The 12,833-nt window shown below is 43.7% G+C and overlaps 1 protein-coding gene across 2 annotated transcripts in view; it reads right to left on the bottom strand.

Moving 5' to 3' along the window:
• The window catches only part of KIAA0930 (KIAA0930 ortholog), a 53,391-nt gene extending 40,871 nt beyond the window's left edge, over positions 1–12,520 (bottom strand). For both annotated transcript variants that reach the window (XM_059471922.1, XM_059471923.1), the window contains exon 1: positions 12,217–12,520. In XM_059471922.1, the coding sequence (XP_059327905.1) occupies positions 12,217–12,343 (127 nt within the window). In that variant the 5' untranslated portion in view covers positions 12,344–12,520. The remainder of the gene's footprint in view (positions 1–12,216) is intronic.
• Between the last annotated feature and the right edge of the window lie 313 nt (positions 12,521–12,833).

Genomic DNA, 12,833 nt, shown 5'->3' with positions numbered 1-12,833 from the left:
CCCCAGCACCTTATCTTTGCCCAGGCTGCAGCTTGCTGTCAAGGCAGAAGGAAGGAGCAGCTATCACACAGCAGCTGGCAGAGAAGCAGAGTTATTTCCCGGCCATACTTGCTCTCACAGACTGGCATTTTCCAAATTCAGTTTCTCTTCTGGTTGGAAACATCAGCAGCATCTTTCTGAGTGAGCACTTGGCAACCTTACAGTGGAAGCCATAATTCTCACTTACCTTCTACACCACAAACCCACTCACTTCTAGAAGCTGACAACCAACACTTTCACCTATCTTGCAGCCAAGATTTAAAAAAAAAAACTTGTTTGACACTGCCATCTCTTAGCTGAGTGCCCAACCTGATATGCACACATAAGACAACCAGTCTAAAGAAGGATGTATTTCTTAAAAAAAAAAAAGCACTTTAAAAATCCCACTTAGGGTTGTTCAGGGTTGGGTTGTCCAACAAACTGAGTGTCTTTGCCAGTGCCTGGATATTTCAGCTATTTAGACAGCACTCCCTTTAGCATTGATATTACTGTTAATGCAGGTTTCTAAGACAACAAATACAAATATCTGTTTAGATAGAAATAACAGTGAACTGCCTGCCCACTCACCTCCACCCCAGTGAAATCTCCTCTTATGGCACATGCAGGCCACTCTCTTCAAACAAATCACAGCTGTGCATGGAAGAAAAATGTTTCCTCTAACAGCTGCTCACTTTGCTGTGAAACCATCAAATTGTCAGGGAAGCACAGCCAGGCTGTCCTGCAGGGCTGGAGAGCATCAATGTCCTCATCAGCACCCCAGGTTTGCATGCTGCAGGCACCTCATACACGTGAGGAAAGGGACAGTTCTTGACAGTCCCAAGCAAGGCACAAGAATTTCATTTAGTCCACAACCAAACAACTGGAAACGAGAAAAAAACTGGCTCTCTGTGGAAATGGTTATTATTGTGAGAGGAAAGGGGAGGGAATTTTATTAACAGATGTGACATACCACCTTCAGTCAGACAGAACCCAAAAATTGCCCTAAAGCCAGCACCCTGCTCCTTAAGGGAGAGAGCAGCTACTGCAAAGCTGCTGTTCTAGTTCATAAACAGAGGTTTAGTCTTGCATTAATATTTCAGCTACTGAAAACATGCCATCCCTTTCCATTGGTAACCAGCATCACTGCTCCAGTTCCTCATCCAAAGGGGAGACTTGCACGGCTGCAAATCCCTGCAGAACTGGAAGGTTTTGTTCATGGGGGTATTGCAGCAACCTGGCCAAGGGAATGGAATCCTGACTGAAGAGTTAAGAGACTTTGAAGCTTTTTGCCTCCAACTACAACATGTCTATTGTTCAGCACTTCTGCTCTGCTGTTTCCGACCTCCTTCCCCTCCCACCCACCACATCACCCTCAACAGGCTAAAAAGAGTTACAAAAATGGCTTATAAACAACCAGAGAAAGTCACAACCTTTATCTCCTGAGAAATCACTTCTCCTGCCTCATGACAGTGACAAGGTCTCAAGGCAGGAACATGTGAGCTGAAGAAGAAAAGTCTTCCTTAGAAAATTCCACACACAAGCACCACAAGGTCTTTTACTGCCTCTGCCCACCACTGGGCTTGCAAACATCCTCCCCTGAGATTTTGATCACACAGTTTATTGCCTTTTGATGTTGCAACTACTTTTTCAGAAGTAAAGAATATAAATCTTAACATTCTTCTATTCAATCATTACAGCACTAAAGCACAGATCCTGTATTTGAAGACACACCAAGGCTTTAGATATAACCACTGTAACTCCAAATTCTCCCTATCCTTTCATTTTCTGTAAATTTTAGGAAATGCCCTCAACCTCAGGTTGCACAGACAGTGACAAGCAATTACAAGGTAAGCATTACATTTTTACTTGCTGCATTCTTCACAGCCTTTTGCTGAAGAAACATTTGTGATTTCATTCAAAGTTTCTTACCAGAAAAGAAGACAGAGGAAGGACATGTCTACACTTTATTTTCCCTTTTTGACCCATTCAGGACAATATAAGCTAAAAAATTCAAACCTGGAGTTTTCTTCATTTCTGGCAGTTGTAGAAAATAATTCAAATTTGAAAGGAACTCAGAGAATTCAAGTTTTGCTGCAAAAAAAAATCACAGACAACTCCATGTATATGTTTTTTGTTAATAAAGCAGAATTTATGTTATTTACAGGCCAGGTGGAGCTCCTGGCCATGTCACAGGAGGGAAGAGAAGACAGCACAGTCTCCAGGAACAGGACACTGAGTGCAACTCTGCTGGCACCAGCTACAGCAGCCTCAGAGCAAAACATCAGAGTGAGCTGCAACACAGCAAGTCTAAACTTTTTGTCTCTTTATTTTGAAGATACCTAGAAATGTTACTTTAGAAATTAATTCAAGACAGCAAGATTGTAAAGGTGGCAAACAGAGTACTTGGGATCTCACACTTTGCCTGCCTTTCCACTTTTCCATTTGAGACTCACAACCACATTTTCCTTATTGGCTTCTAGGAGCAACTAGGACTTCTAGGATGCTACTCAAGCGTAGAACAAGTGCAAAAGGATCATTCTTCCATTCAGAAATACTTCTGTTGTGTCACAGGATTAATGCATCCTATTAAATATACACACACATATGACTACTTAGATATCTATCACCAAATGGGTTAGACTGACAGCTGTTGAACAGAAGAAAGGGAAAAATCTCATAGTTCTATTCTGGTCATTTTTAAAGCACCTAATGCAAACATTTAAATTGTTGTTCCTTTGAAAGAAAAGCCACTGATTAAGAACAATCTAGAATGAATCTGAAGAGTCAGAGCAAAGAACTCAGCATAATGTAATCTATGATTTTATTTTCAAAGATCAAAGAGGATGAAATCAGTTTCTCTTTAATCACATAAAACATGGGCTACTAACAATTGAAATGATGTTTTGAGTAGAGTTTAGTCACCCTTGTTATGAAAAACAAGGGTCATCTGTTCAGACCTTCATTATTTAGGCAGAATTAAACTGCTCATTAGAAACAAACAAACAAAAAAGGTACCTCAACATTCCTACAAAGTATATAAAAAGCTGGATCATCATGATTCAGAAAGACACCAGGGTTTACAGAGCTTTATCTCCAGGTTGTACTGCCATGAACTTGCTGCTTTCCTTCTGAGAGGATGAGATGAGGCAATCACTAAGCAGGAGTGACTCCCTGAGGCAATAAACTCATCCCAAGACTGATTATTTCTCTCATACTGCACACCCTGTGTGTTGTTATTTTATTATTTTATATTACAGAGCACTGAGTTTTATGGAAATTTGAAACCCACCTCTCAGGGTCCTTTAAGGCAGGTAAGTAAAAAAATCTCTTATTGGAAATGTCACACTGCTAGACATCCAACATCTCCTGGATCTGCTCTCCAACAACATAGGGGAATAAATTTCCAGTGAAATCCTTCACAGCTCTTAGCAGAATGTTATAAATGCATTTCAAAACACTTCCCTCATTTTGTTTCAACATCTCCAGGCAATCAAATCAAGCTCTTCATAGCGCAAAGACAGCCAAAGCTTCACTGGCATTTTAATCCATTTCTCAAGATCCTGCTGACCACACCAAGCCCTGCAAGGTAGGACCAAGAACTCCCAACACACTTCTGCCTTTTATCCAAGCTTGAGTTAAGACATGCAAACAGAGTTTGGAGCTAAAACTCCCTATGTTACTGCCAGACACAGCAAATCAGAAAAAATCTACCTTCCACCTCCATGTGCTCAAAGGAAACCCCACCTCAGTGCTCACCCATATTCCTACAGAACACCTGACACAATGCAGCACCAACAGATTGATAAAAATGGGAGCAACACTTAAAACAATATTCCTGACACTTGAAATCACTCTGGGTGTGGTGACAGGGCAATTCCTGCCATGGGAGCTCATGAAAAGCTGGGTCACTGTTGAGCCACAAAGATTTTCAGCAAAACCAGGGGCAGCCTCAGCCTGACTCACTGAGCACATCTTGCCCAAAAAGGAGGAACAAAAAGCCCAGTGATGTCATTTTCCACAGGGAAACACCACAAAGTTCAAGAGATCAGGCCACCTCAAATGCACTTCTGCACATCCAGCACACTGCTGTACCTGGAAACAACCCAGAATACTTCAAATATGGAAGGACTGATGATTGCCTGACATCTGCTCTGCCTTCTGAGATAAGAAAGAAAATTATGCAAAAAAATACTCTGAAACACCAAATGCAGCCTCAATACCAGCAGCAGTTTCCTTACTGCTGTGGCAGGACAGAGATGGCTCCAAAATGAACTTCACATCACATTACATCACCTGCCTGCAAAATACACATTCACCTAAAGGGACTTAACTTGTGGCCCCTAAGAAAACATGTCTAGGGAACTCCCAGAGGAGGAAGATAAAGAATATTACTGTTTTCAGGGTTTAATTTCTGCATAGTACTAGCACTGTCTATCCTAGAGACCAGGTAAACCAAAACAACAAAATCTTCAGTTTTAAAGCCCTGAGATTGCAGAAAACCCTATAAATCTTCACATAAATAATATAATCCACATATCTTTTGTCCCTTATAATTTGTGCCTTCACATAATATAATTTGCACCTTAAACAGTAAGAATTCAGGGGGAAAAAATTCCTTAGGAGTGTTGGTGCATCTGATTAACTTCAGCCAACAGAACTAGTGCTGCAGTGTGCCCAGGTGACCACAACTCCACAGCAGCAGCAGGATGCTGTATCTGCTGCTCCTGTATCCTGACTGCATTTTATTTCCTGCACAGAGAAAGGCAATCAAAGCCTTCTTTATGAGCACACACCCCCAAAAAGAGCAACCTTGCTTCCCTGAAATTCACCCTGCTTAACCCAAGGGACTGGGTTAACAAAAAAAACCAGCTTGTTTCACACACACTTTTAAAGGCTCTCTGTAAAAAGCAGCTTCACTATTCAGTGGGCTCCTGACACCATGAATTGATTTCATACAAACTTTCTCTTTCCATTTTATTGTTCACTTCCAGGTAATACTTTAAACATCAGTGAGCTGCTACGTGATCCTACTGAGCCAGTTTACAGGGATAAGCAGATGCAACAATCATCAGTCACTGTTTATCTGCAGGGGTTTGGTTTTCCAGAAATGCAGCTGGACAGGACACACTGTATTTTTCAGCTACTGACATTGTGTATTTCAGCTGTTTCAGGTGTTGACATTGTATATTTCAGCTATTGAAAAACCTGCATCCTCTGAGCTTTCTCTGTTGATCAGCACCCTGAACTAACACTTAGAGGGGAGATCAGCACACTTCATTCTTCAGGAAATTCCAGTTTTCTTTCCTTGGAAAGAATCCAAACAGACGGAATGTTAAATCTTTGAAAGGTCCATCCTGAAACTTACAGGTAAGATGTGTCCTAATCCCTCAGACAAACCTCCCATCCACCTTAAATTCCAAAACAGAACTCAAGACTCCCAAATGGATTTAAAATTTACTAAAGATTTAGAGCACATTAACAGGACAACAAAACTAAGCAGTTAATGTTGCTAGAGCTACAGTATTACATAAATAAGAGATGGGTGATCTTATTTACCTAAAAAGATGTCTTATTTATATAAAAAGGAGAAAACGAAACAAAAACCAAGGAGGAAACGAAACAAACACCAAGGAGGAAACGAAACAAACACCAAGGAGGAAACAAAACAAACACCAAGGAGGAAACAAAACAAACACCAAGGAGGAAACAAAACAAACACCAAGGAGGAAACAAAACAAACACCAAGGAGGAAACAAAACAAACACCAAGGAGGAAACAAAACAAACACCAAGGAGGAAACAAAACAAACACCAAGGAGGAAACAAAACAAACACCAAGGAGGAAACAAAACAAACACCAAGGAGGAAACAAAACAAACACCAAGGAGGAAACAAAACAAACACCAAGGAGGAAACAAAACAAACACCAAGGAGGAAACAAAACAAACACCAAGGAGGAAACAAAACAAACACCAAGGAGGAAACAAAACAAACACCAAGGAGGAAACGCAACAAACACCAAGGAGGAAACAAAACAAACACCAAGGAGGAAACAAAACAAACACCAAGGAGGAAACAAAACAAACACCAAGGAGGAAACAAAACAAACACCAAGGAGGAAACAAAACAAACACCAAGGAGGAAACAAAACAAACACCAAGGAGGAAACAAAACAAACACCAAGGAGGAAACAAAACAAACACCAAGGAGGAAACAAAACAAACACCAAGGAGGAAACAAAACAAACACCAAGGAGGAAACAAAACAAACACCAAGGAGGAAACAAAACAAACACCAAGGAGGAAACAAAACAAACACCAAGGAGGAAACAAAACAAACACCAAGGAGGAAACAAAACAAACACCAAGGAGGAAACAAAACAAACACCAAGGAGGAAACAAAACAAACACCAAGGAGGAAACAAAACAAACACCAAGGAGGAAACAAAACAAACACCAAGGAGGAAACAAAACAAACACCAAGGAGGAAACAAAACAAACACCAAGGAGGAAACAAAACAAACACCAAGGAGGAAACAAAACAAACACCAAGGAGGAAACAAAACAAACACCAAGGAGGAAACAAAACAAACACCAAGGAGGAAACAAAACAAACACCAAGGAGGAAACAAAACAAACACCAAGGAGGAAACAAAACAAACACCAAGGAGGAAACAAAACAAACACCAAGGAGGAAACAAAACAAACACCAAGGAGGAAACAAAACAAACACCAAGGAGGAAACAAAACAAACACCAAGGAGGAAACAAAACAAACACCAAGGAGGAAACAAAACAAACACCAAGGAGGAAACAAAACAAACACCAAGGAGGAAACAAAACAAACACCAAGGAGGAAACAAAACAAACACCAAGGAGGAAACAAAACAAACACCAAGGAGGAAACAAAACAAACACCAAGGAGGAAACAAAACAAACACCAAGGAGGAAACAAAACAAACACCAAGGAGGAAACAAAACAAACACCAAGGAGGAAACAAAACAAACACCAAGGAGGAAACAAAACAAACACCAAGGAGGAAACAAAACAAACACCAAGGAGGAAACAAAACAAAAAGGAGGAGATCCAGCAACTTCTGCTAGCATCCACAAATGAACAGCAGCAACATGCCATGCTCTAGAAACTTAACTGCTCATTTTGGTAAGGCAACAATGTTCTAGAAGGTATTTTGTGGGATTTTTTTTTTTTTTTTGGGTGGTGGTGTTGGATTTTTCCTAGTTTTTAGAAAAATCTTGCCTCTCTACTTCAGCATCTCCAGTCTGAGTTTGATAATTTGAGCGTGTACACTCCTGAGCAGGACATGAGAAATCCCACAAGGTTTCATCTCTGTTAAAATGAAAGAACAAACTAATAACCCAACTGGTATAAAAAGGTGTGAAAGCTGTAATAAAAGAGAATTTGGTATATTATCCATGTGGCACGGAGTATCTGTCACACTCCAGACAGAAGCCAACCTTCAGCAGCCACATGACAAATCCCTGAATACACCAGTGGGTGATGGAAACCTGACAGGTTATTAGTGACAGCAGCATGAACAAGGCTCTAAGGAACAATCAGAACAGAATTTTAAACAAATCCCCTTCAAAAGACAAAACCAAACAAACAACAAAAAAATAAAACCTCACAGAAACAGGTGAGCTGCAGCCCTAGAGTTCGGCCCCAGATTGCTGCTCTGCATGGCCTGAATTCCCTACAGGGAATTCCTAAACTTGGCTGTAGAAGTGACAGGATGGGATCCCAGGACACAAAACCCTTGGAAAAGCAGAAATGCATTCCCATCCCCTGGACAAAGCCACTGGATCCAAGTTTGCTCCACCTGTGGTTTCTCCCACACAACCCCATCCAATGCTCATACACATCAAATGTCCTCTTGTATCGGATTGCAGAAATGTTTTCCAGACATTTTTCAATGCCAGGAAAAAAAAGAAAAAAGCAGTTTAAAAATAATCTATCTTTCACACTGGAATTTCTTGGCTATTTGCTCATCTTTATCCAACTACAAATCTGAGGTTCAATACCTCAGGGTATTTACCTAAGGGTAAACTGGTTGAATCACTTTGAAATCAAAGTATCTACTTTGACTCTGATTTAAATAACCTGTTCTGATCTTGCATTGTATTTGCACTTTCTAGAACTCTTCCTGAAAAGAAATACAGATTCCTCTTGGTTGAATGTTGTGGGGGGGCATTTTTGGTTTTGACTGATAAGGAAGCTCCACTATAAGAACTTTTTTATTTTACTATTTGTAAGTTTCTTACATTAGTATCTTCTTTTTCTCCTCAGTATTTGACTATGCATTTTTTAGTGAACACTCCATATTCATTAGCTGCAAAGCACTTTATAAATAGGGCAAAAGGAATTGTGTAAATAATAAATTAAAAATAATAAAAAATGTCTTTTTAAGGTGAAAAAATTGTTCTAAATAAAACACCCTCATTGGTGAATTGGGTTGTATAGGTGCCTCAAGTTTTTTTAGGACAGATGTGATTTTCATTGACAGATCAAAAGAAGAAAAAGCTTTGCAGCTTTTGTAGTTTCTCACCTTTGACTCCACAACTCCCAGAACCACAAATGCAGAATGTTTTGTGTCTGCTGGAAAGTGACTCCTGTCAAACCAGTTCTGTGCTGCAGTGAATCCTCTGCAGGCACTTCCACCTACTCTGTGGATACACTTTCTTCAAAGTTACAGACAATTACATCCTTCTGGAATATTATAATTTAATTAAAAGTTACTACACTATGAAAGAATTAAGGCCTGAATATTTCAAATCCAAATTAATTCTCCTTCTAATTTTTCATTTTAACCTCTTTTTGTTTTCCAAAAAAATTTCTTCCCCTGTTCTTCATCCTTTTCCCCTCACTGTTTCCCACCACAGGGACCAGCATTTGCTGTGTGCCACCTCACCTTCCCTTCTCTCAGGAAGGATAAAGAATTCTTTCCAGGTCTTACTCATCGATGTGGCCCATGAATCACAGCACAGTTTTCTCTCACATGATGAGCCCTGAGGTTTGTGCACTGCGGCACAAACAAGCCCAGGCAACCTCTGGCTCTGAGGATGAGCCTTCCTGTTCCTGCTGCCCCTGTGCCAAGCACACTCTGCTCTGCTCCAGTCCCAGAACATCCGCAGGAAAGCAAGCAGAAGGAATTCTTCATGACAGGGAACACCACTGGGCCTCTCTGCTGGCACCTGGAACAGGTTCCTGTTGCACACCTCAGTTTTCAGCTGCTTGTTAAAGCCCCATGGGCTGCACTCACCTTCTTTCCACACTCTTTAGGACTTCTCAATTTTTCACCCACTCCATGTCCCCATTACAGACTAGCCACAGTTCAAGAGATTGTTCAGATCTACCCATTTATTTTTTCTTACTCATCCCAAATTCCAGCAGGAATAAAGCCACACTCCACCCAAACCCACTCTCCTACTCCAAAAGCAGGGCAACTTGTCGCTGAATTAAAGGAAATTAAGTATCTGGAAATATTACACATTAGTATCAGGAACCACCAAAATTAAAACACTCCCCAGTTCAGGGATTTGGCCAATAGGAAACTTCAGACCCTTAAGAAGTTAAAAAAAAAACTTTAGAGCCAGGAGCGTGTCTCCTGCAGCCTGGCTGAGGACACACAGAGCACATCCATCCTTCCCTCAGGAGGAGAAGTGTTTTGCCACAGAAGTGTTGCAACCAGCAGCATTTCAGAGGGGCCTCAGTGCACAACAAACACCAGAGCTGTCCAACTGGGTGACACCAGCAGCCAGCCAAGAGCTCCTGGAGAGACATCACCCTCCCCAGCCTGGTAAATAATGACATGAGTCATTATTTTGAAGTGCTACATTGTTTACATAAACAGGACATTACAGAAAATCCCATCACATGAGGGGATTTACCTTTCTAAACAAAGCCTGTCCAAATGTTTATGTGACATTCTTGAAACAAAGCAATTCCTCCCGCCAAACCTCAGTGTCAGCAAAAATGGCAATTTCCTCCTCATCAGCCTCACTTCCAGAAAACACAGAAAATGGGACCCAGTGAGTCCCATTTTATTGTTGGGGGAGTAGCAGCACTCAGGGAAAAGCCACTGTTGGAGTCTTTGCCAACTGATTTGAAGGGAACTGAAAACAACAGGTTTCACCTGCTGATACAGCTCAGAAGGACACGGCCACCACAAAAAACCCCACCACAAATATAAAACCAGCTGTGGGTGTGCAGCTCCCAAAGCCCCACAGGTGATGTGCTACCCAGGCACAAAAGGCAGACAGAACCTCTGTGCTGAACCCAGACAGGACTGTGACTGCTTCCATGACTTCTGAAATTGAGGAAAATCTGCTGTGCTGCCAGAGCCCAGCACAGCCCAGGCTATTCCAGCTGTGCCTTGCAACAGCTTTCATTAGTACAAGGCAGACACACACAAGTTTAAGCTCAAAATCACACCTTGGCTTCATCTACAGTTTCTCCTAAAGGTGTTTTTCCTAAAGGAGGTATTTAAACAGTTTACTGACCTGGCAGCAAATCACAGCTGAGGGGAAAGAGCTCTCATCAGCTGAGACTGATGATGTTGAGGATCAGGGAGCACACTGCAAAATGCAAATCTCCACAGCCAGGAGCAGCCCCTCAGTGCCACGAGCTAAGCAGCTCTCCTGAGGTTCTATTCTTCACCTGGTAGAAAGGAGTTCCACTGTGCTGCTCCCTGTGTGACCGTCCCCAAGCCACTCAGCATGATGGGCTGCTGTGGATGTGTGCTCAAACACAAGCAGAGAAGAAGTACCTGCATGGTCCTACCAGCTGCCACAGTTTTTCCCTTTCCTAATTTCAGCAGAAGAAAGTGATGCTGATATTTCTCTTTATCACACATTCAAACATGAGATGGCCAAACAGGACCTGACAGAAGCTTTCCAATGAATGCTATCTCACAGGCATTTAATTATCATTTACAATTTCTTTGCCACAACATTTTACTTGCTTTATTAGGCCCTGTAACATTTCAACACTATATTACATCCCAGAGAGCCAATTCTATCAGAAAAAAAGGCATAAAGAACCAAGAATCATTTCTCTTTGTTCATACAAGAGTCCACTCTGTGGCAAAGCAAAAGGGAAGAACAGAGAGCCCATTCCTTCCAAAGGAGACCACAGCACGCACTGACAGACAAACTGATGCACAAAGGCAGAGAACCAGAGATTCCCCATGTTCATCCAAACCTCAGAGCCTGTAAAACCTGAATAAGAACTTATTCTAAGCTTTTAACAAAGACTCAGAAATGGCTGAGACTTTTGGGGCCATATAAACAAGCTGAGGAGGGAGGAGTCATTAATGAAGGCACCATGGGAGAAACAAGTGTTGTACATCACTTTTCATCATTTGAAGCACTGCCCCTGCAAGAACTTCTGGATATTCACCCCCTTAGAACAGAGGTCCAGTTCTGGCTTTACAAAAGCTTTGAATAAGGTAGACAGAAATTTTGGATGTGGAGAACAATTTCCATGATCTCTACTGCTGCATATAAAAATAAGTAATTTATATTCATTAGCCTGTCCAGAAGAGTTTCCTGATGTGAACAATTTTGGTTAATGAGCTGCCACACCATTCTGTTGCCTAAAGTCGACCGAATTTCCACCTGAAACTTCTGTTTTGCAGCGCATAAGCTTCGCCAAAACCTAAAGACACGCTGGGTGAAATTTACATCAGTCGAGATGGAAACAAACAAGACAGAAAGCTCAAGAAATCCTCCACGGTTTAAGAAATTACCCGACCTGCAAGAGCCACAACATCCTGTGCTTACTAGAGCGCGGCGAGCAGAGTGAAGTCATTTAAACAGAGCAGGGAGGCGCCAGCCTCGCAATCTCCAGAGAGCCGCACAACAGCGAGCGCTGCCCAGAGGCGCCCAAAATCGCTTGTTTCCATCCCAAAACACACGATACGCTTAAGAAATACAACACGGCGTGATGTGCGCGGTGCTGCCTGAGCGTTTTTCCCCACAAGGGCATTTCAGACAATGGAGCGGGGATGATCCCCAGGGCTGGGGCGGGCAGCAGGGGCCGTGCCCGTGGAACACAACAGGTGCTGCTGCTGCTGTGGGCGTTGTTGTGAGGCGGGCGCGGTGCCGGCCCGGGGCTGAGGGTGCTGCTGCTGCCTCCGGGCTCTCCCGGCCCGGCTCGGTTCCCGCCCGCCCCGCCCGACTCACCGAGGCCGCCGAGGCCGTCGTGCCGGAGCCCGGCGCGGCTCCGCTCCTCCGCTATGGCCCGCAGCATGTGCCGCAGGGAGCGGTCGGGCTCGCCGTCCGCCTCGCCGTCCCTCCGGGCACAGGCCATGCTGCCGGCGCCGAGCTCATGTCAGGCCGCCGGCAGGCGGCACCGGGGCCCGGCACGGCAGGAGCAGGCGCCTCCCGGCCCCGCTGCCCGGCCGGTTCCCCCGGGATGGTCCCGCCGGCCCTCAGGGGACACGGCGGCCGCTGCTGCCCCCGATCGCTGCCCGGCCGCGCTCGCCGCTTCCTCCTCCTCCCGCTGCTGCTGCGGCCGGGCGGCACCGGCAGGGCCGGCACCAGCCCCGGCACGCCCACGGGGCGGGCCCGCCGCGACCGTCATCCCCGGCAAGCCATCCTGAGTCCCCGACAGCGACCGGCTTCCTGGGAAACCCGTCCTGTGTCCCTGACAATCCATCCTGCATCCTGGGAAAGCCATCCTGCATCCCCGACAGCGACCGGCATCCTGGGAAAGCCATCCTGCGTCCTGGGAAACCCGTCCTGCCTCCCTGACAATTCATCCAGCATCCTAGGAAAGCCGTCCTGCATCCCTGACAGCA

The sequence above is a fragment of the Ammospiza nelsoni genome, chromosome 5 (assembly GCF_027579445.1).
Source record: "Ammospiza nelsoni isolate bAmmNel1 chromosome 5, bAmmNel1.pri, whole genome shotgun sequence".
Classification (NCBI taxonomy): Eukaryota; Metazoa; Chordata; class Aves; order Passeriformes; family Passerellidae; genus Ammospiza; species Ammospiza nelsoni.
The sequence above is the reverse complement of the archived record's forward strand: the minus strand, read 5'-3'. Positions and strand labels throughout refer to the sequence as shown.